General features: G+C 40.4%; 2 protein-coding genes across 2 annotated transcripts in view; one reads left to right on the top strand and one right to left on the bottom strand.

Annotated features, from left to right (window-relative positions):
* The window catches only part of galt (galactose-1-phosphate uridylyltransferase), a 30,894-nt gene extending 16,028 nt beyond the window's left edge, over positions 1-14,866 (bottom strand). Inside the window, exons 1-6 of the mRNA XM_080046231.1 lie at positions 14,730-14,866; positions 13,456-13,625; positions 12,845-12,920; positions 12,243-12,291; positions 6,429-6,558; positions 5,124-5,180 (exon numbers count right to left, since the gene is read on the bottom strand). Coding sequence (XP_079902357.1) covers positions 5,124-5,180; positions 6,429-6,558; positions 12,243-12,291; positions 12,845-12,920; positions 13,456-13,625; positions 14,730-14,766 — 519 coding nt within the window. The 5' untranslated portion in view covers positions 14,767-14,866. The remainder of the gene's footprint in view (positions 1-5,123; positions 5,181-6,428; positions 6,559-12,242; positions 12,292-12,844; positions 12,921-13,455; positions 13,626-14,729) is intronic.
* Positions 14,867-15,220: 354 nt separating this feature from the next.
* On the top strand, positions 15,221-20,762 carry sigmar1 (sigma non-opioid intracellular receptor 1). The gene is made up of 5 exons (XM_080046672.1): positions 15,221-15,487; positions 15,634-15,685; positions 15,969-16,117; positions 16,418-16,510; positions 16,981-20,762. The coding sequence occupies exons 1-5, from the start codon at positions 15,343-15,345 to the stop codon at positions 17,208-17,210; spliced, it is 669 nt and encodes a 222-aa protein (XP_079902798.1). The 5' UTR covers positions 15,221-15,342; the 3' UTR covers positions 17,211-20,762.
* Positions 20,763-24,196: the final 3,434 nt, after the last annotated feature.

The following is a 24,196-nucleotide window of genomic DNA, read 5'->3' as shown; positions in this document are numbered from 1 at the left end:
ACTGCCTGTCTACTCATGATAATAAAAAAAACATAGAAAAAGGAGAAAAGAAAGGGGAAACAAAAACATTAGACTAACATTATGCATATCGGTATTTGTATTTGTAATGTCACACTAAATCACAGCTGTAGCAATCGGTGTAACATTTGAGCTAATCGACACGAAAGGGTTCAGCTCTAGTAAACACACTGTAAATGCCAGGGCAATGAGCCGATCTCTAATGGAGACAGAAACACACTCTCACCGACAACATTAGCTTCCTGATCGTTATTAACAGCATCTCCAAAGTGTACAGCAGCTGTTTTCGACTGAGACACAAACATTATGTATGCTGAATTTTCCCTCTCTCATCAGCCACCAACTGGCATTATGTGGCAGACGGTATAGTCACTGTAAAATGAGATGATTGTATTGAATGCGACTGAAAAAAAAGTTAACAAAACACTTTGAGTCTGCAGAATAAGCTTTTATACTGAAATAAAAAAAAGCTTTTTATTGGCGGTGTATGAGTGTGTGTATGAATGGGTGAATGTGGTAAGATATGTAAAGCGCTTTGGGGCTGAGAAAATCGGCTAGAAGGCGCTATATAAGTCAAGTCCATTTACCATTTACCATTGGCAACACAGTCACAAAAGACATTCAGATTTTGTATCCTTTTCACTTTGTGGTATTTCATGCTACAAAAGCAGGCAAAGAGTGCTAAATGACTCTAACGTGTACATTGATACTCCCTGCTGTATAAAGCATCATCAGTATCTGCGATAACAGCTACTATATATTACATGAACATACTCTGCTTTTTTTTTTTGCATTTCTGCTTGAAAAAAAAGACGCTAACTACATTTTGTTTTCTCTGTACTTGTACTCTGCACAATGAAAATAAAGTTGCATGTAATCTTATTTTAACTATAGGGTTTTGAATGGGAGGTATTTACATATAGGGGCAGGGGGTGTCATAATCAGCATCTGAAATAATTTAAAACAATTATATGCAGGAATGCAAAACTCACAGACTGCGATAAACAAGTGTATTCATGCACTGATCAGTGACACCTTCACCGGAATATTGATTAGGTATTGCATATTTGTGGCACCAGGAGTAGAGTGGGTTTTCCAATTACAATGATCCAAAGGCATGGACGGAATGATAATCAGAGGCATTCTGTTGCAGCTCTAAGCAGCAACTGCTTCAGGCTGCATGGCAAATTGTTTTCTGATTAAACACTCATCCACTCCTTCACCCACAATGCATTGCCTGAGGAATCACACCGTCAAAGACTATTACGTATTTTTGATTCGGTGTATCAGGGGAAAAAACGCTGCATGAACTTCACAGGGGAAAAAAAATCGAAAAAAGCATTCAATTCAGTGAGAGAAAAAAAAATCTCTTGATGAACAGGAGCTTTGCTTTTAATACGAGGCAGTTAAAGAGTCCTGCTGCTGGCCTATAGGCTTGAGGGCGCATGTCAAAAGGGTTTTTGAGTTCATAAATAATAGTTCATGTATAATAAAGCAAATGCAATGAATTCATCTTGAAAGCTGAAATGTATCGATGTGTGTTAGGATCTTTGCCCCGCAGCCTTGGTAAGATTGCGTACACAATTACTGCAATGGAAGCTAAACACTTCATATGATTCACTCTTTTAAAAAGTGGCCAATGGCTGTTCTATGTTAATGACCGGGATCCTGGAAAGACAGAAAGATACAGACATCGGTGTGTACAATTATAAGTGTAAATACTCATACATGCACACCAGCCATGTAGAAAAGTTGTTGTGGAAATATGTGTTACCCTACACAACACCTGTAGCAGTTGGTGGAATTATACACTTGTGCTTTTGTATGGATGGATCTATTGTGTATTCAGCAGCAGACTGTTGATTCTCAGGGAAAAATAAAGATGATACACAGTTGAAAAACAAAGACCATATTTTCTGTTCCCACAGGACACATATTCTGAAAATAACAGGCATCACTTTTAACAGCTGCTCTGACACCATCGGCCGTTTTAGTTGCATCTTCCAAGTTCTGCTCTGCTTTCAAAAAGTGAAATACTTACTACTTTAGGGAGAACATATGAACTATAAAAATGTCTGTGCCTGAGAGGGAAATATTCTCAAGCATAGTCTGATCACTTTAAAGAATTAATAGCGTATAGTTTATTTTACTTACATTAAAAAAAGGACATAACTATTCCAAGGCATACCATTTCCCTTTTCCTCTTATATATAGAGTTCTGTTCCTATGAGGCCAAAGTTATCAGAAGCAACACTGCCCTCAGAACATGATTAACATTTTCTGTTCGTTATTCTTCAGAGTTTTAGATCTTTGCTTCCTACGTTTTGGCCTGGAGGGGTTGTCTCGCTGTACACACCCGCACGCACACTTGCACACGCACACACACACACACACACACACACACACACACACACACACACACAGACACACACACACACACACACACACTCTACTCTTTCCCTGGACTTTGATATCTTAAAAATCTGGACTGCAGGAAAAGAAACTGCTAAAACTTTTAAAACGGCTCCTTCTTGCTTTGATTTATAATTTGAAGCACGCTTAAAAACAAAAATATTTTTTTGATGTGGCAGCACAGTACAAACAAGAAAGCACCTGAGCACTTGCATTAGAGGGGTGTTGAACCCTATTGAGTGGAAAAGTTTCTCCCCTTAAAGGGGTAGTTCAGGATTTTAGACATAGGGCCTTATTCCCAAATTAGCCTTGGTGTTCTTTATCAGTGGAGACAGTTTTCAACACATTTAATTCAGTCCTTCTAGTTGCAGAGTGCGCTCGTGCTAAGCTAGCTCACGGCATCGGGGGGATACCTAGCCTGCTACTAAAACAGTCTTACCCACTCCACAGTACACCTGAGGCTAATCAATTATAACGCCAGACTATCGATGTAAATGTCTGTGTTGATAGAATAATTTTAGAAATAAAACCAACCTCGCATTGCATGAATTATCGCATTTTGAGGGACTACTTTCTTAGCAGCAGCGGACTTTTACTTTGCTGTGTAACCGAATCACTACAGCAGAAAGTAAACAGAGCAGCGTGGGACAGAAACTGAAACTGCACTGCCACCAGTCTACAGTCATTCTGTCCCGGTTCTCTGCTGCAGCTCCAGCGGGGGCTGTCTCTACAGACGCTCTTTCTCTTTCTGCCCTTTGAGCATCCATCTCTCTCAATTCTTCATCAGTGTATTCCGGCTCGTACAGGTACGGTTCGTTGGATACAACAAATTCCTCATAATCGTCTTCAAAAGCAGACGCATTGCTAAGTCCTCCAAACGTGGCCATATCTTGTTTATTGCATAGGCTAATACAACTCCTTTGTGCACTGTACTCTGCGTCTGTAAGACAGCAGCAGGTAAACAAACTATTATAGAGCCTGTAACCTAGGTATTAGTCCGCCGCTGCCGCAGCCTACCAGGAATAAAGTCCCTCAAAATGCAATATGCGAGGTTGGTTTTATTTCTAAAATTATTCTATCAACACAGACATTTACATCGATAGTCTTGCGTTTAATTGATTAGCCTCAGGTGTACTGTGGAGTGGGTAAGACTGTTTTAGTAGCAGGCTAGGTATCCCCCCGAAGCCGTGAGCTAGCTTAGCACGAGCGCACTCTGCAACTAGAAGGACTGAATTAAATGTGTTGAAAACTGTCTCCACTGATAAAGAACACCAAGGCTAACTTGGGAATAAGGCCCTATGTCTAAAATCCTGAACTACCCCTTTAACACTGGTTGCATCTACAACTCGACTGTGGGGCGACTGTGGCTCAGTTGGTAGAGCGGGTCGGCTGATGATCAAAGGGTTGGAGGTTTGATCCCCGCCCTGCCACCTGTGTCATAGTTGTTGTGTTCTTGGGCAAGACACTTCACCCACCTTGCCTCGTGTGAATGTCGATAGTTAGCCTGCTATCGGTGTATGAATGTGTGTGTGTGAATGGTAACGTGGGAAAGGAAAACAGGTCTCCCTTGAAAAAGAGTCTTCGGTCTCAATGGGATTTACCTGTATAAATAAAGGTTAAAAAAAAAACTCTCTGAGGTAACCAATAAATAACACCCAGCTGTCAGCAAAGGAAACAGATAAGTCATGAAGCATCGATGACACAGCGTGATACAAGCAGGTAATTCTGAGGTCACATACTGCCCTCTGCAGTTCATTACTATATTACAGCCATAGAAAACAATCAGCATGGATTCAAGTTAACCTTTCTTTCTACCTATCTCCAAGCCTGAGGAAATATAATTCATTCAAATTAAAATATGATTAAAATCGCAATGATCAGCCCAAGAGAATACACTTATTTAAGGGGTCAGGGGTTGGCAGTTGCTTTGTTTTTGTGTTGTTGTGTTTTTTTGTATTTTACACAGAGCCAGGTTATTCCTTTTAACACATTCCCTGACCAATCAGAAAGCCCTATACTCGAAATGTGGAGACCAATTTCCTCAGTGAGAGAGTGAATAAGCTGTAAATTGGCAGCTGCGTTTTACCTACTTTCTCAGCACTGCAGCACAATACACAGACTTCAAGCTGCTTCAATATTACTCTCAGTGGAAAACAGGCGAGTTTGGTTCTTGGTGCCTTGGTTTCTTTCAATGATGACTTCCCATTGGTTGTGGTTCATGTTAGGCAACATTTTACTTTGACCATAATAACACAAATTGCTCTTCCAAAATCCTCTTGTTTTTTGCCATCATCCCTCCTTCTGTGCCCTTTTTCACAGGGCAAATTCCTGTATATTTATTTGAGTTTTTGATCTTGCTTGAAGGCATTAACCAATCAGAAAAGGTTTATCTTTGAGTACAGAGTCCATTAAGATGTTGATATGTCTGGCTCGAAGCTTTTTAATAGAGTCACTTTTGAAATGTCAGCTTCTTTGTCATAGGGAATCTAAAAAGCTAACATCCTGGATGTGTTAAAAAGTGACAAGTATATGTGGTTGTTTTACATATACTGGATTTATCCCCGATCTTCATATTGTCATGTAGATTATTCACTTGGTTGAACTTGCTCAATGTTTACAGTTGTGCGCACTCACTCGTATAAGTCCAATACATGTGTCCCCTTTTATGTGTATGTAAAGTGTGTGTGTCCTACCTGACAGTGAGGATGTGGATTTGAACAGCCCATCATAGCCCCTTTATTCTCAAAGATCTAAAAACAGAAAATAAGAGGAAAGGTTGAGTATACCTATACCATGTTGTGCTGATATGCAGAACAATCACTCTAAAAGGAAAGCAAATCAAACATACTACAAAGATACGGACAGAAGATAACAGACAGCCCTTTGGTCAGAAATGTGACCTGTGTGTGTGTGTGTGTGTGTGTGTGTGTGTGTGTGTGTGTGTGTGTGTGTGTGTGTGTGTGTGTGTGTGTGTGTGTGTGTGTGTGTGTGTGTGTGTGTGTGTCCTGAAAAAAAACAGTTTTCTGCCAGGAATCCCAAGTCAAAGTGGACTGAAGCGAGCAAATCCTTAGTATAGTTGGTTCCAGCAGGAAAGGATTAAGGGGCTAATCTAGGAGGATGGTGCTGTCCTTGGTGCTGATATTTGGTACTTAATTCTCCATGTTAGCATTTATCTATTTAGCGAGAGTCTTTGGGAATCCTAATTGATTCAGTGCTTTGCTCTGGTCTACACTTAAAAAGGATGCTTGCACTTAAAAACTTAAGGAATTTAGATTCGAAATAATGTTGGAAATAGAAATACAACCATATGCCAGATTAATTGTTTTATAAAAAATGGGTACACTATTATTATTTGGTGCCAATTCACAAACAAAACAAAAATTAGTTTTCCAGATTCAGTTAAAAATCATTTCACCAGTATACCTAATAATCCAGTAAAGATCAATGTTTACAAAAAACATCTTCTCTCTAAAAATTTATCAACTAAACACATAATCGTTTTTTGCTGTAACCATCTCAGGAGGTAATATAGAGAATATGGAATCGTCCATTTTATACACTTTGATATTTCCTCGTATCCATTTCCTTCTGTCTGTACTGATGCTGCCCACATGTTCAAGTCAGCCCAGAGGCTACATTAAAGTTTTATCCAATCCATATTATTTAAGGCACGGTAGAATGAGAATTGGGAAAGGGCAAAAAAAAAACGCATTGATCAGTGATGCTGGAGCATGGGGTGAAAAGTTTACCTGAGTTAGAGAGGTAACTAGCCCTGAGAGAAGTGAGGAGTGGTGTGTGTGTGTGTGTGTGTGTGTGTGTGTGTGTGTGTGTGTGTGTGTGTGTGTGTGTGTGTGTGTGTGTGTGTGTGCGTGTGCGTGTGCGTGTGCGTGTGCGTGTGCGTGTGTGTGTGTGTGTGTGTGTGTGTGTGTGTGTGTGTGTGTGTGTGTGTGTGTGTGTGTGTGTGTGTGCGCGTGTGTATTTTCCAGAGCCTCCCATACCTGAACCCAGGGGTACGTGGCGCCTAGTTCTTCAACAAGCCCTGCCCACTTGTCAATCACCTTGACAACCTCTTGTTTTTTCATAAGGGGGAGGGTGATGTCGGACCAGGGATGGAAACACATGACTTTACTGGGAAAAAGAGTTGAAGCAAGAGACAGAGAGGATGGTAGGAGAGAGGTTAGATAGTAGATGGTTGAAGATCATACTGTGTGGAATTGATATCACACAATTTAGGATACAAATGTAATGGTCAAGATCGGTTGAGCAAGTTCAAAACTGTAGAAAGTTGTATTTAGTCAGAAACCATGCTCTGTAGCAATATGTGGGACCTAATGCTAACATCAGCAGCATGCAATGTAGCTGAAGGTATCGTCATTGGGATATTTAGCAAGTGTTATGTTAACTATGCTCAACCACGTGTAAGCCTGTTAATAAGCATTGGACACGAGCGCTAATAGTTATAGATTGAACTATATAGACAGAGAAAGTACATCCGTCTGCAATGGCTGGATATTGCCGCCCTTAGAGTCATGTCTCAAGCATGGATAGAGGTGGAGCCGTAATGCCCTGTAATGATCTGTCACTACCTATTATTATGAAACACAAAAAAGGAATGAGGAATAGAAAAAAATCACAGTGGGTGTCATATTTTTAAATTATACATTGGGAGGTTCAATGCTTTACTAATGGGCACATTGACAGGAGTGTGAAACTACATTCATCTCAGTTTATTTTAGTCTTGCACCAATCCCAGTGAAAGTGAAACCCATCCAAAGGAAAATTCCGTCTTCACCCCTCATTCTGTCTTTGCTCTGTCAGATGTCTTGCTGTGTGTCTATTATTTATTAGGAAGTGTTGTTGTTTTTGATCGTGGTTGCGATTAATAAGTGATGCATGTGCTGCTGCTGTCTTACCTGGGGTTTTGATCAAATACATAAAGAAAAGGAGCCTTGATCTACTGTATTCACAGCTTGCCTGGTCAAAATAAATGTACAGTAATCTTTTATTTTATAGATATCTGATATGCAGTGGTAGATAGCCTACTGCTGTGAATTCATTGCACTTCCCAGAGACCGCTTGTCGAAAACAGCAACAGATATTCTTTGACGTCTTTTTTCTCTGAATTGTCTTTGCAGAAGCTCTTGTTAGCAGTGCTCTTCAAGATCAAGGGAAAATAATGGTTGCACTGAATACATAATAAAACTGAAATCTTGCAGATAAAGGAAGTTTTGCATTATTATTGTGATAATTTTCTTTTAACAGTTTTAAAGGCCGGCTTTGGCTAAACAAATACATGTTCAATCATATCATTGCCTTTTCTTGTGTTATGAGAGATGAAGGCAAACTGTTCGTGGAACTCACATAATATACAGTTGAAGTCACATCAACTTTTAAAGACCAATGGGGTGGTTAGATTAAGTTTTGGAAGACAATAGGGACACTGCTGTGAACAGTCAAAAAGCCTGTCACACTTCAAAGAAGGAGAGCGGGAGAGAAGATATCTCCTTCATTATTTTTTTAGCTCTACGGAGGGCTGGAAATGTACGCTTCATATTTGAGGAACTGTGTTACTTTATTATTCCCCCTCAAAATGGTAGCTCTTTCAAAAGAACAATGGTTGAAAGAGCTACCTCAGCTGGCAGTAAACATTTGGGATTTAAGAGAGTCTAGGCTTGAACTACAAACAAGGCACATACTTTAATATTTATGAATCTTTGAGGTTTGGTGAAAGATAATTTGTACTTAGTTTTGTTAAAACATGTTTGCTCTTAGACATAGCCTACCAATGGTTCCTTGGGGATATGCTGACTGTCAGAACAAATGAAACGTATACCTACAGACAGGCACGATCCATAATTGAACATACAATTGGGGTTTAGCAAAAACCAAATGGTATAATGAATTGTTAATGAGTTCTATAGGAGCTGCCAGCCACTCTGGTATATCTGTGTGTGTGTGTGTGTGTGTGTGTGTGTGTGTGTGTGTGTGTGTGTGTGTGTGTGTGTGTGTGTGTGTGTGTGTGTGTGTGTGTGTGTGTGTGTGTGTGTGTGTGTGTGTGTGTGTGTGTGTGTGTGTGTGTGTGTGTGTGTGTGTGAGTCCGAGCCAAGGGTAAAGTAAACACCTAGTAAGTTATATTCATCGGGAAATTATGCTTGAGCTAGCTTTCTTCCAAAAAAGATTTGTACGCTTTGAAAAAAAAAACTGAAACTTATAAACCCAAGTAAAGGTGATTTTGAAAAGCATAATATTTGTTGAACTTTATGTTTTTTTGCTGTAATTAATATTCTGACAGAAAGACATTCCATGTTCGGCTGTGAGTCTCTAGCCTGGCACCTCCTGCCTACCTACTTCCGCTCAATTTTCATTTCCCTTCAGTAGTCATTCTGGGTCTGCGGTATATTCGCAGGTTTTCTCCTGCATATTTTTTGCCTGTCCAATCAGCGAACAGAGGGAGTGGCTGACAACATTGACATGAGCCAGTTTCAGTTGCAGAAGCCGGCACATGAAATACGTCACGACCAAACGTTATGCGATTGGTTGGCAGATCCAGAGTGGCACTGGGCAGATCCAATAGTTTTTAACTTCAACAGACACCTGCCTTCAAGTGAGTTTTTACATTTGTCAATTGAGCAATTCCAGACCTTCTGTAAAAATGAAATGAAGTACGATGGTCTGGTAGGACCAGGCTAGTGAGTCTCTGGATTATCCTAAAAAATTGATTGGAATTAATTACCCAAAATGACTTAAATGTTCCTGAATTATTTTCATAGCCAAACAAATGTCCTGAAAAAAGATTAATAATAACCTTCATAGGGAAACTGTAAGGACCTCATCAGGCCATGCAACATTAAATGTTACCTATATCTTTCTGTGACAGGACTTAGGCTCTGACCCAAATCCCCCAAAATCCCATTTTGTTTCCACCCCCCTTGATTGGCTGTCTGAATATTGCTGCAGGGCACCAAGCACTAGTCCTGTTTCCCAGTTACTTTTCCCCCCTGACATGGCTACCATGAGACTGTGCACATTTAGAAAACCAATCAGACGCACAAACAAAAACTGTATTGACCAAACGTACATACATGAAAAGACAACAAACAACAAACATAGACTGAATATGTTGGAGGAAGAAAAACTACTCTGGAATTTATGCAATCAATACAAAGCCAAAACAACCAGAGTGCCAATCAGAGCCGTTCCCCAGCTTCATAAAACTGTGAGTGCGTGTGGCAACAAGCAATAACTGGCAGTTTTCAACATCTGCCAACAAATGGGATTTTAAAACACAGAGTTAACTTTTAGAGCACAGTGTTTGGATTCAATCTATTATTCAGTCCGTTGTGTAACTTCAGCAGTCAGGCGGAATCATCCAAGTATTCCCCGACATGCGAGATTGTTCAGGAAGAACCTCTTTAAAAGATGAAGAAGCATTGTTTTTCTACAGACTGACAGCCATAATGTCATTGATATAAAATGTTAGTGGGCTTTATACGCGCTAGGCATCATGTAGCTTTCAGTCTAGCCGATCCATAGGAAGGAAACTTTATTATTCAGGTTTTGTGCGACCTAGCTCTGAGTGGATGTTGTAAATACTATAGCATATGTGAGCGAGCACTGCAACTTGTTAAGCTCTACTGTCAGGCTTCTCTCAGACTATCTACTCGACTTTGACTGATAATAAATACAACAGTCAAGGCACGGAGATCAGAAAAGCTGTTTCTATATAGGGGAGAGTGGCCTAAGTTGTGCATTTTGGAAGTTGTGCCACCCCTTGTTTCTAGAAAACCGTGGAAGAAATTGGAAATGTGACCACATATTTAAGAAGAGCCATCCATTTGACTCATCCTGTAAAGAAGGGAGACACAAGGAATAAGATATAAGCACATTTAAGCTCAAAAAACTGTGTTTTGCCTTCCAAAGTAAAATTTCCATGATCAAGGTTTTTTGATTATTGTGTCTGAACAATTATAGACATGTTTGAAAACATTTGACACATGTTTTAGTGCTTTAGTATGCTACATTTTGAGTCAATACAGTTAGCACGATGTCAGCCCTAAATTGCTGCATCATGCTTATTATCCAAATTTCTGGGATTGGGGTGATTTGTGCCAAAGGGCCTAGGTGAGTTATAAGTAAGTAAGTAAGTACAATGTATTTATAAAAGCACATTTATGACAGTTTGCACTGTCCAAAGTGCTGTACATAGTGCATTCAGTAGATACACAATGAAGATAACATAACAATAACCAAAATAAAAGACATAAAGCCCATACATCCACATAAACACAGATAGTAGTGCAGAGGTAAGATAGTTAATGGGGAGGAAACACCAGGGTGTACATATGGGTTTTGAGCCTTGATTTAAAGGCAGAAATGTAGGGGGAATCACATTTGTCAGGTGGCAGTTCCACAAGCACGGAGCAACTAGTGCAAAGTACATTTCTGAGAGTTGTGCCAGTGGCATGGCTGTATACGCTGGTCACCAAAAGAAAGTGATTGTCTACAGTAGCTCAGAAGAGAGTGACATCTCAATTCCACTTAACGACACCACTGATGAGAGTTCAGATGGTCAGAAAGATGATGATGGTGACTTTGTCATTGTGAGCTTTGCAGGTAAAACCATTAGATCTGCTAGGCCTTGTTTAAGAAAATTGACCTTCAATCTTTGTCAAATATTTACTTTATTTACTTTAAATAAACCATAAATAAGTGATTGTCTTGTGGATTTGTCTTGCATTACAGTTTATGAGATATATATATCAATGGCACAATTCATCCCATGGTATTCTCTCCAACCGCACAACTTACACCACACCGGGGGCAAGTTGTGCAACAAGACAACTTTTTTTCCGAAAGCTATATTTCTTCAACAGTTTATTCCAGATCCAAAGTTTTTATTGCCAGGGATGCACAACACCCTGAAATATATGTACATATTTGAGTTGGAGACTTTACTGTCAAGGCCTTACTTTAAAGTCACTTTGAGTGAAAAGTTGCACAACTTAGGCCACTCTCCCCTACAGTAGCTACTTATTTTTATTTTTTTATCTATATTTCACAAATTCAACATACCCTCAAACATAAGCAAGATTTGGATGCAGACTTGAATCCCCTATTTACCAGGAGACTGGGTCTGGGGGTGCAAATCTCACTGGACTGAATTTATGTCAACACAGCATCAAGCATTTCTTGTGAAATGGAGTGATGGAGAAACGTTGCCATCTGCTGGTGCCACAGGGTAAAACAATAAATATTTATGTTATGTGTTCTTTGGATTTGTGAATTTGTTTTGCACCGATGTCCTGAAAACAGGTGGCATGCAAAGCCTTGATAAAACGAAATTAGCTTCACCTAATAGCCGGTAATGATGGTCACAACAACAACAAGTGAGAGTCACCTCGCTCTGATTGCACTCAACAGCTCCGATTTAATTACTCATAAATTTGAATGTACCATCAATTTTTAAAAAGGTAACGCTCTTTAACATGTATTGCCTGAATACATTGTAACCTTCCAGCCATTCATATCATGCATGTGTTTCATATGTATCGCATTGTAACAGGTGGTTTCTTCAGTTTTTTTCTTAAAGCACCAGGTAAAATATCGAACATAAATGTTGCTATTTGATGAACTGGAACAGATGTTGCTGTCTACATTTCATCTTGAGTCCCTTGGTATGATCCAATGAATAACAATTGGGTGTCTCCATCCAAACCCTTATTAAAATGTCACATGTAAACAGAGCCCTTCAAACAGTAAGACAGCACACATTGATTAGTCCTGCAATAAGGGACATGGGGCTTTGTTCTTACCAGACGCCCCTTGCAGCTTTAGACTGGAACAATGGATGTTGATCGGCACCTGAGGAGCACAAAAACAAATGCTGGTTGTTTTTATTGACACGTAATCATGTGTTATTAAACAATTAAGATGCTTTGTGATTGTAGGCACACGTATATTGATCCACCTGTACCCATTAGCCCTGATCGCACAGTTTGAAAGGCTATGGAATTATTTCAAAATTAAAATATGTTGTTCCCATACCTTCTCCTCAAAAGGATTATATTTGCGAGATAAGCTTTAAGGAAATGGCTGTATACGTACCATACGAACGTATTGAAAATTCAATCGTCAATAATTATTTAAACCTATTCAAACCTTAAAATTGAAATAGCAAAGTTGTAGGGTAAAAAGTACATTTAGAAACTATGGACTAAACAAGAATAAACCCATTAATAAACTTAGCATACAAAAACATCTATGTGTGTGTAAACTTTCCACACATTGCATTTCACTGATTAGCGAAATAACTATATAAAAGTGTAACATATGTGAAAAAAGGGTGCTTTTTGAAAGCAGTTGAACAAATGTGCACGCTCTGATATTGCGAACAGATGCTTAAATACAGCCTCACCGGGATCTGGAGCATCTGGCTGTAGAGCGGGGAAGTCATTTCCAAAAACAAACGTGCTGTCATAGTCTGGATTTACCTGGAGACAAACAGACAGACACAGATATAAAATACATAAATGAATAAAACCATAACAATTCTGTCCAAAGCAAATACCATGTGTGATACCCATATGTTGTTTGGTACCTGCAGGTGTCTTGAATTGTATCCAGATTTAACTGCATGCATTTATTGTAAGTCACTTTGGATAAAAGTGTCCGCTTAACAAATGCAAAAGTATGTAATGTAAACATCATCTATATGTTTGTGAAGTTATGTTGGGAGGCTGAAGCCCGTTATTTTAGGGTTACTGCTTGTCACCATAACTATCATTCCAAGGTGTTGGAGTCAAAAAAAAACATGGCTGAACATTTACCTACCAATAAATGTTCAACAAATTTTAACTAAACAAAACACGCTAAGTATGAATATACCCTTGACGCTAAATGTTAACTGCAGAGAACCAAATATTGTTGCCCGAACTCTGAGCAAGCATTATGCAATTTGCTGTATAATGTGTAGTAGGCCTATTGATGCATCTGCTGAATGAATGCACGTCTACCTGTCCTCCTTACCTCTCCGTTTGCACGCGTGTTCCCAGGACACAGTGGGTTTTGGGGGTCAGATCTGGGTATGTGTTCTTCTGGAGGTTTTTCTACCTGACCCGCCCAGGGTCTGTTCATACGGTGGGCTGACACCAGCACCCAGGTGTCCCGCAGAGGGTTATAACGTAGGTGCTGGTGCTCTTAAGGGATTCAGGAGAAAATAAGACATTAAAGGTGCACTATGCACTTTCAGGATAGGAGGATTTGTTTTCAGGCTATTTGCAGATACTGCATTTAGTTTACAAAACATATTTTCTCTTCATGAAATTCTTTGTATAAATCATCATAAATCAAAACAAACATTATTTTAGAGGAACCTGTAACAAAATGTAAGACTAGAATATATTTCTAAACACCTGTGGGCCCTGATGTTGTTAACAACAACAGTGAAGTAGAAACTTTTCAGATTGCTTTCAAACAGTGTTCCAGCGATCCAATTTTCCTGTGAAATAAGTTTTTTATTCAGTTATGAGAATATCCTTTAGAAAATGTTTACTTCTGACACACACAAAGTCACATTGTGTGTGACTTTGGAGACTGGAGAATGGTTATGATATCAAAATATGTTTTGTCAAAATCAGTGGATATCTCTTTGCACACATTGCATACATGAGAGTGTAGATCTCTTGAGAGCCAACAAGTGACCAACAGTGGAATCTAATCATGTCAGACCTATTACACACAAGTCAACCTGATCAACTAAAGCCAGTCACTAAAGGTCAAGTGCTTTAGCTGTAGCGTCAAAATGTAAAGGATAGTACGTGTTAACTTGAATGTTGTCAGGCATGGCTGCAACTAATAATAATCACTTTCATTATCAATGAATTGGTCCGAAAACGTTCAGGCACATATGATTAAAGCATGTGGATTACTGTTTGCTGCTGCACAAGTTGAGCAGTAACAACAGCATGCAGGAACTACAGTCACGAGACTGGGCTACAGCTGGCTGTCACAAGCAGCACCATGTCACTAAGAAATTAGCATCATCATCAGATTGCCCCCACTCTACTGGACTGGCAACTTTTTATTTGAATTGATCGATCTGTAGTGCAATTTAACCATGCGAAGTTAAATGGTGTAGGCTAGGCATATCCTATGTAGCCAGATATTTTTAAAGGGTTTGTTCGTATGGATTGTGGGTTAAGCATGGACGTAAACAGCACCTTGTGCTGCTCGCCCCCGAATCGATATCGTGGATGAATGAAATTAGCCTTTAACTCTGGTAAATTCACAAAGCTCCATACCTTTTGGGTCAAAACTGACTTCGTTTTTTCCGCTCATGTCGGTCGGTCTGCTGTTTGAGTGTCTCCCCACCGGTGTCAAACTAAAACCATCAAATCCTTATGAACTTCAGCTTACAGCGATATAAAAACAACTGCCCCTTGACCACAAAACCCCTTAGCCTATTTCCTGATTTTTTTTGACAGGCGAAAAAAATGGGCTCTTTGGGAAATATCAAACGTGTGATTAAAACCTCTATATAATACAAAAGTATGGTCGAAAACGACCAAATAATAACACAGTTAAACTTAAATCTTCGAATTAATCACACATTCTTAAAATGTATCTCACGGGAATAACTATATTTATGTAAATATGCAAAATAAAGAAAAGCTACCTAAAGGGGGATTTACAATTTGCTGGCAACCCTGAAGTTGCCTGTCAACCACGCGACTCACTCGTCCTCTGATTGGCTGAGCTGCCGCATCCCGCCCCCACCTGACCAGGAAATAGCTGTCAGCTGGACTCCTGACTCCCCCTGCCCCATGGAGCAACCTGTCTGTAGCTGTTTACACGTGTAGTCCAACTCTGCTGCTGCTACCCCTGTATCCCTCTCTGTTTCGTTTTGTCACAAAAATGTCTTTCGTCCGAACATGTTTAAGACTGTCGGTGCTCGCCGCGGTCACCGTCCTGACCGTGCTGCTGCTGCGGCACTGGATGGCCACCAAGCAGTATGTTTTCAACAAAGAAGACGTCGCCAAATTAGCTAAACAGTACGCAGGTGAGTTTAGTAACGGACGAGTTGTATAGTTAAGTCGAGACCGACCTGCACTTAACCTCTATACAAGCTAAAACTACAGCAATGTATGTAGCCCAAGAGGTAGTCCTCCCCCCTCCCATTCATAATGTTGTTGTCTCTATTCTCAGGACAGGACCATGAGCAGGCCTTCTCCAAAGTAGTGGTGGAGCTCAGGAAGAAGTAACTATTACTTTGATTTTCATACCAGAACTTTATTCATACACACAGCTATAAAGTGTTTTATTTTATTTTTTGTATTTACAATGAGTAATCAATGTGTTATCAGCATAGTGATTGACTGAAAATGGGTCAAGTTGGTGAGCTTATTTCAGTGGCTATCCACTCCATTCTGTTTCAGAAATGGCTGTTGCAAATTATTTATATGTTGTTTATGAATTGACTGATAAATTGTGTGTGTGTAAAAACCCTTGCTAATCATGTGTACCTGACCTACCTGTTTTAGGTATCCTGGCCACATCCTGCCAGATGAGGACCTGCAGTGGGTGTTTGTGAACGCTGGAGGTTGGATGGGCTCCATGTGTCTCCTCCACGCCTCGCTCACAGAGTACGTGCTGCTGTTTGGCACTGCAGTGGACACTGGAGGACACTCAGGTGAGGAACCACACAGGCATTGGAAAGAGATGTTGTCTTGGTGGTCATACTACACCACTGAATTAAAAAAATAGTTGCTGGAAGTAAAGTATTGTGAAAATAAAATGATTGTATGACTCATTTTGTGAAATATGTAATAATGTTGACGAGGACCACCCCCACACTGCTGTCTTTGTACTGTTAAAAGAATGAATGCACTCTTGCCTTTTGTAAAGTCCAACATCTGTTTTTTTAAATACATTTACTATTTTTTTTGTGGAACTTTGACTCCTTGTAATCTTTTTGAATTATTTCCATCAGGTCGTTACTGGGCGGAGATTTCTGACACCATCATATCGGGCACCTTTAGACAGTGGAAGGAGGGCACGACCAAGAGTGAAATGTACTACCCAGGTAATACACCTAACTGACTTCTTATCTGCTGTTTTGTGTTGTCATAAGAATGTTTTGTCTATCCTAAATTAAAGATGGAGACAGCGATTCTGAAGAACGTATTCTGTGCCCCTTGAACAAAAATCCCATTGTTACGACAACCTAGGCTCTGTTAACTGGTTTGTAATCAAAGGGTTTGTATACAAATGGGGCCCACACATCCCTGTTTGGCTTTTACAGAGCCTAGGCTGTGTATAAACACCAAATGTTCAGTTTTCAGTGCACACACACAGTACGGAAAGTTAGCGGATCATGAGGAGGAGATACTCACTGATGTTGACAAAAAAGTGAGTTGGACCACAAGCTTTCGCCAGAATCGCTGACTCCACCTATTTAATAGGGTAAATGTATCTGATTGACAGAAATAGGTAGTGTTTATTTTTTCTCTTCCTTTACTGTCATATCTTTTATTTTTGTCCCTTTTTTTAAAGGTGACACCATTGTACACAGCCCAGGCGAGGCCACGTCGGTCCAATGGAGCGGGGGGACGTGGATGGTGGAGTACGGCCGAGGTTTCATCCCCTCCACGCTGGGATTCGCTCTGGCCGACACCCTGTTCAGCACCCAGGACTTCCTCACTATGTTCTACACCGTACGCGTCTACGCCAAGGGGATGCTGCTGGAGGCCGGCACACTGCTAGCACAGGCCGGAGTATTTTGAGGCCTCGGACAACCCCACGCACAGGGACAGTTAACATCCAACGACTTGTCATCGCACATCATTTTTTTTCTCCCCTGACCACCACTACAGTTTAGCATGAGGAAAACAAATCTGTGAAGGATAATTTGTTTTTCTACCTGGACTATTGTAGACAATCCAAATGTTTGCATCAGTAAAAAAAACAGTATTCAAGTTCTTCCTGCTATAGTGAGGCTGGTCCATGAGAAAAGTGTTTGAGTCCCTTTCCCCCTCCTTCACCCTGGGACATCAAACTTGACACAGCAGCAACATTTACCACTAACCAAAATATATGTAACGTTCAATAACATGTCACTGAATCAAGCCCTAGCACGTCACCCAGAATCCCTCAGCAGAAGTGATACTCAGCATCTTACTCTACACAATAAGAATTCCGCCGAGAGCTCAAACTGCCTGCACAGTCAATGTGTGAGGCCTTGAATGCCCCTTGAACAAAACGTCATTCATCCTTCTTTAAGTATCTTGCGTAAAGAATCAGGCCCCCCAAAAAACCTTTTCATGCAGTTTCTACTCGTGCCAAATCTAAAATTCTTCTAGAAATTATAATGCCACATGTGTCACCGGGTCTTTTAAGTAATACCTCTTTTAGCAACACACCACTTTTTAATACAATTGTTGATCTATAAATTGCTGAAGCTGTGAAACGAAAACTGGTTGTTGTTGTTGTTGACCTTGGACCAATAGATTCTTTAATACACATATGCAAAAGTAAACGTGGCTTAAAAAACAGTTTAAAGCAAATCTAAAAACCTATATTTTTCTTATTAAATACCCCGCTCATATGTACAGTATCTCACAAAAGTGAGTACACCCCTCACATTTCTTCAAATATTTCATTATATCTTTTCATGGGACAACACTGAATAAATGACACTTTGATACAATGTAAAGTAGCGTGTGTACAGCTTATATAACAGTGTAAATTTACTGTCCCCTCAAAATAACTCGACACACAGCCATTAATGTCTAAACTGCCGGTTACAAAAGTGAGTACACCCCTGAGTTAAAATGTCCAAATTGGGCCCAAAGTGTCAATATTTTGTGTGGCCACCATTATTTTCCAGCACTACCTTAACCCTCATGGGCATGGTGTTCACCAGAGCTTCACAGGTTGCCACTGGAATCCTCTTCCCCTCATTCATGACAACATCACGGAGCTGGTGGATACTGGAGACCTTGCGCTCCTCCATCTCCTGTTTTAAGAAGCCCCAAAGATGCTCAATAGGGTTTAGGTCTGGGGACATGCTTGGCCAGTCCATAACCTTTACCCTCAGCTTCTTTAGCAAGCCAGTGGTCGTTAGGAGGTGTGTTTGGGGTCGTTATCATGTTGTAGTACTGCCCTGCGGCCCAGTTTACGAAGGGAGGGGATCATGCTCTGCTTCAGTATGGCACAGTACATGTTGGTATTCAATGAACTGTAGCTCCCCAGTGCTGGCAGCACTCATGCAGCCCCAGACCATGACACTCCAACCACCATGCTTGACTATAGGCAATACACACTTGTCTTTGTACTCCTCACCTGGTTGCTACCACACACTCTTAACACCATCTGAACCAAATAAGTTTATCTTGGTCTCATCAGACCACAGGACATGGTTGCAGTGATCCATGTCCGTAGTCTGCTTGTCTTCAGCAAACTATTTGTGGGCTTTATTTTGCACCATCTTTAGAAGAGGCTTCCTTCTCGGACGACAGCCATGCAGACCAGTATGATGCAGAGTGTGGCGTATGGTCTGAGCACTGACAGGTTGACCCCCCACCCCTTCAAGCCCTGCAGCAATGCTGGCAGCACTCATACGTCAATTTTCCAAAGCCAACCTCTTGGTATGACGCTGAAAACGTGCACTCAACCTTCTTAAACTGGGCTGCAGGGCAGTATTGCAACATGATAACGACCCCAAACACACCTCCAAGACGACCAGTGGCTTGCTAAAGAAGCTGAGGGTAAAGGTGATGGACTGGCCAAGCATGTCCCCAGACCTAAACCCTATCGAGCATCTTTGGGGGTTCTTAAAACGGGAGATGGAGGAGCGCAAGGTCTCTAATATCGACCAGCTCCGTGATGTTGTCATGAATGAGTGCAAGAGGATTCCAGTGGGAACCTGTGAAGCTCTGGTGAACTCCATGCCCAAGAGGGTTAAGGTAGTGCTGGAAAATAATGGTGGCCACACAAAATATTGACACTTTGGGCCCAATTTGGAATTTTTTTCTTAGGGGTGTACTCACTTTTGTTGCCTTCAGTTTAGACATTAATGGTTGTGTGTCGAGTTATTTTGAGGCGACAGTAAATTTACACTGTTATATAAGCTGTACACTGACTACTTTACATTATATCAAAGTGTAATTTCTTCAGTGTTGTCCCATGGAAAGATATAATGAAATATTTGAAGAAATATGAGGGGTGTACTCACTTTTGTGAGATACTGTATATGCATGTGGATTCTCTGTGAGGGTCTTTATGGAGATAACGTCTTAAATCAAACACAAGAGACCAACCTCAATAAGCATGTTTGTTCCAAAGATCATGTCTGTCTTAACATTGCCTCGTTCACAAGGGATGATCTGTTTATTATATATATATATTTTTTGAAAATGTTGAAAATCATAAGGGGGTGTTTTGTTCATACCAGTTCAGAGACAGCAGCGGGTTAATGATTATAGATACAATGGCATGATGTGTGACAGCTACTGTGCACAGACAGATTTCTGTAGAGAAATATATCAACTTTCTTTAGCTAAAATGGAAAATCAGGCTCTGTTGAAACTTTGGTGCAGGTTTATTCATTCAATGTAATCACAGTTGCAGCCCTGTGACTTTTTTTGGGAGCCCTTTTGAAATGTTTGGTCAATTCATCGTGGGCTAAGAAAATGGAGAAAAAAACGCACTACTGTCCTGTACTTTAGACCTCTATATGCAGTATATTATACTGTGACACTACACTACATTAATGTTTGGGTGGATTTAATTTGTCATTAAACAGTATCTGTTATAGAAGAGTTTCATGAGGAGTTTCATGAGCCTAAATAGACTTGGTACAATTATTTAGAAAATGTAACTGTAGAGATATACCTGAATCATGTTGTGCTCCGACCAAGTGAAACTACTTGAATACAGTGTCCTCAGCCTCCGTCTATTGTCTGGAACTTTGCACTAGTCCAATAGGGCATAAACAAAACCGCATCCATCCACGGGCCTTGTCCTCTACATGGCAATATGATACAACAGAGCGCAAATGGAAAAAAAATCTTATCCTGAATCCTCCATCTCCCAGTTTGCTATTGTTCGGATAACAGCCTTATTTTCAGACGCCTGAACCCAGCTGCAAGATCTTTTCGGGTTTCTGTGAAAGATTATACTGTAGAACTACATAACACTGGAGTTGTGTGTTTTTTTTATGCATCAGCAGCAGTAGCAGTGTGGTCTCACGGATTGTTGGCAAAACTAAGACGTATCACTGTACTTTAAATGTTGATGAGTGGATGTGCAATGTATTGAAAAAGGTGAAGATGAAAACTGACAATTCCACAAGAAATAAATGTTTTTGAAGGAAACAACACGGGACTGGTTTATTACTTATTGCTTCACACACAAGTAGAGGGCAACTGCCATTATTGTAACATTTGAAAACATAATAGTGCTCTATTCAGGTTTACTTCATTTGTAACGGACAGCTATAGTCAAAGTATATACAGGTCCTTCTCATATAATTAGCATATTGTGATAAAGTTGATTATTTTCCATAATGTAATGATAATAATTGAACTTTCATATATTTTAGATTCATTGCACACCAACTGAAATATTTCAGGTCTTTTGTTGTTTTAATACTGATGATTTTGGCATACAGCTCATGAAAACCCCAAATTCCTATCTCAAAAAATTAGCATATCATGAAAAGGTACTCTAAACGAGCTCTTAACCTAATCATCTGAATCAACTAATTAACTCTAAACACCTGCAAAAGATTCCTGAGGCTTTTAAAAACTCCCAGCCTGGTTCATTACTCAAAACCGCAATCATGGGTAAGACTGCCGACCTGACTGCTGTCCAGAAGGCCATCATTGACACCCTCAAGCAAGAGGGTAAGACACAGAAAGACATTTCTGAGCGAATAGGCTGTTCCCAGAGTGCTGTATCAAGGCACCTCAGTGGGAAGTCTGTGGGAAGGAAAAAGTGTGGCAGAAAACGCTGCACAACCAGAAGAGGTGTCCGGACCCTGAGGAGGATTGTGGAGAAGGGCCGATTCCAGACCTTGGGGGACCTGCGGAAGCAGTGGACTGAGTCTGGAGTAAAAACATCCAGAGCCACCGTGCACAGGCGTGTGCAGGAAATGGGCTACAGGTGCCGCATTTCCCAGGTCAAGCCACTTTTGAACCAGAAACAACGGCAGAAGCGCCTGACCTGGGCTACAGAGAAGCAGCACTGGACTTTTGCTCAGTGGTCCAAAGTACTTTTTTCGGATGAAAGCAAATTTTGCATGTAATTCGGAAATCAAGGTGCCAGAGTCTGGAGGAAGACTGGGGAGAAGGAAATGCCAAAATGCCTGAAGTCCAGTGTCAAGTACCCACAGTCAGTGATGGTCTGGGGTGCCATGTCAGCTGCTGGTGTTGGTCCACTGTGTTTTATCAAAGGCAGGGTCAATGCAGCTAGCTGTCAGGAGATTTTGGAGCACTTCATGCTTCCATTTGCTGAAAAGCTTTATGGAGATGAAAATGTAATTTTTCAACAAGACCTGGCACCTGCTCACAGTGCCAAAACCACTGGTAAATGGTTTACTGACCATGGTATTACTGTGCTCAATTGGCCTGCCAACTCTCCTGACCTGAACCCCATAGAGAATCTGTGGGATATTGTGAAGAGGAAGTTGAGAGACACCAGACCTAACACTGTGGATGAGCTTAAGGCCGCTATCGAAGCATCCTGGGCCTCCATAACACCTCAGCAGTGCCACAGGCTGATTGCCTCCATGCCACGCCGCATTGAAGCAGTCATTTCTGCGAAAGGATTCCCGACCAAGTATTGAGTGCATAACTGAACATAATTATTTGAAGGTTGACTTTTTTGTATTAAAAACACTTTTCTTTTATTGGTCGGATGAAATATGCTAATTTTTTGAGATAGGGATTTCTGGTTTTTCTTTACTTTTTTGCCAAAATCATCAATATTAAAACAATAAAAGGCTTGAACTACTTCAGTTGTGTGTAATGAATCTAAAATATATGAAAGTCTAATGTTTATCAGTACATTACAGAAAATATTGAACTTTATCACAATATGCTAATTATATGAGAAGGACCTGTATATTGTATTTCTGTGACCTACAAATAGCAGTATGTTATTATGGATCTAGTGTGGATGCCTTTCACCGGCAGAAGAAAACAAAAATAAACATCAGGGGTAATGTAATGTGGTAAACAGAAGCTGACTGAAATCACATAGCTCACTTCATATACTCCAGGGAGTTGATAAAAACAGAGATGAGGTTAGGGGATTGTGGGTAGGCAGCAGAAGCACGCCGTGTGAACAGACGGTGTTTTCAATAAACAGGCCAGAGGAATAGAGGAGAGACGCATCAGTCCTCATTTTCTATCTGCAAATGCCAAGAGGATGCAGACAACCTGATTTGTTTTCATCATATCCATGAGAGAGGTCTAGGTGATGATGATAGAAGTGTGTGTGTGTGTGTGTGTGTGTGTGTGTGTGTGTGTGTGTGTGTGTGTGTGTGTGTGTGCGCGCGCAAATAGGTGATGGTGTGTGCATAGAGGTGATAGTGTGTGCATGTGCGGTTACACCTACATGTCATAGCCCATATGTATACTGCATGAAGCCTGTGTGTGTTCATTATATATAACCATATGCACACTCTGATATTCATTCCTCCCTGTCTGTCCATTCAAGTGTGTATGTGTGTTATAATATATTTTCATAGACATAGATTTAATGTCAGCCTAACAGACTGGCCTGACCCCACTGCCCTCTACTCTATAAGCCCTTTAAAGGAGATGTATTCAGAATCGAAGCCGGGACGACCGCTGCTGAAATACCAGCATCTTTGACTAATGACATCAGGAAAACAGATCTCCTTTTAGTTTTAACACACACACACACACACACACACACACACACACACACACACACACACACACACACACACACACACACACACACACACACACACAAATAATATCGGCATGGGGATGCAAGTAGAACAAAAAATCAAAGGATGGATGCAAACAATATATTTTTTTTTAAACTAGATTAACAGTCACATTAGTAAAAAGCCTGTCTCTGTATACATACACAAATAGTCAAACACATCCTCATGCAATTGAGCTTGCATAAATAAGTGTATTTTCAAATGAAACATCACTAAAGAACCATTGGTCATTTGGACCTCATTATTACAAAGCTTGAATGTATTCACTATACAGCTCTCCCCTGCCCTCTGGTGGACATATTCAGTATCACAATGTACAGTCAAGTAGCCTACAGTCAGATAAGTTATTGTTATTAAATCATAGTTTAGTCATATTTAGCCTGCCTACCAGTCTTAATGACTGTTCACGTGATTTCCTTCCTATGCAGAGGTTTACATGCTGTATTTTCCAAAGCTAACAACTAATCTCAGGCTCTGCTTTTCCTTGTCCAGGTACCTCAGTTTGAATAACTTTAAAAATGGTTTACTTTACCAAACAGGAATAGGCCTACTGTCCTCCTTGTTTTGACCAGTCATTTATTTTACATATTCATTGTTAAGCAGCATATTATTTGTTTTAGAGTAGTTTACATTCACACACAGGAAGACAAATAATTAACACTACACCTACATGGACATATAAAGAAAGCACCTGTATGCCTAAATGTATGTACGGTACGGTAGCCCAGAGGGAAAAGCAAAAGACCCCACACGAAAACACGGCGAGCAGACTTTAGAAACACCTGACGA

Source organism: Ammodytes marinus (genome assembly GCF_949987685.1).
Source record: "Ammodytes marinus genome assembly, chromosome: 18".
Lineage (NCBI taxonomy): Eukaryota > Metazoa > Chordata > Actinopteri > Uranoscopiformes > Ammodytidae > Ammodytes > Ammodytes marinus.
The sequence above is the reverse complement of the archived record's forward strand: the minus strand, read 5'-3'. Positions and strand labels throughout refer to the sequence as shown.

Bases quoted from the DNA above. Each gene is read 5' to 3' on its own strand.
- sigmar1 (XM_080046672.1), top strand. From the start codon at position 15,343: ATGTCTTTCGTCCGAACATGTTTAAGACTGTCGGTGCTCGCCGCGGTC. The intron at 15,488-15,633 runs GTGAGTTTAGTA...CTCTATTCTCAG, and splicing joins ATTAGCTAAACAGTACGCAG to GACAGGACCATGAGCAGGCC. The intron at 16,118-16,417 runs GTGAGGAACCAC...TATTTCCATCAG, and splicing joins GGACACTGGAGGACACTCAG to GTCGTTACTGGGCGGAGATT.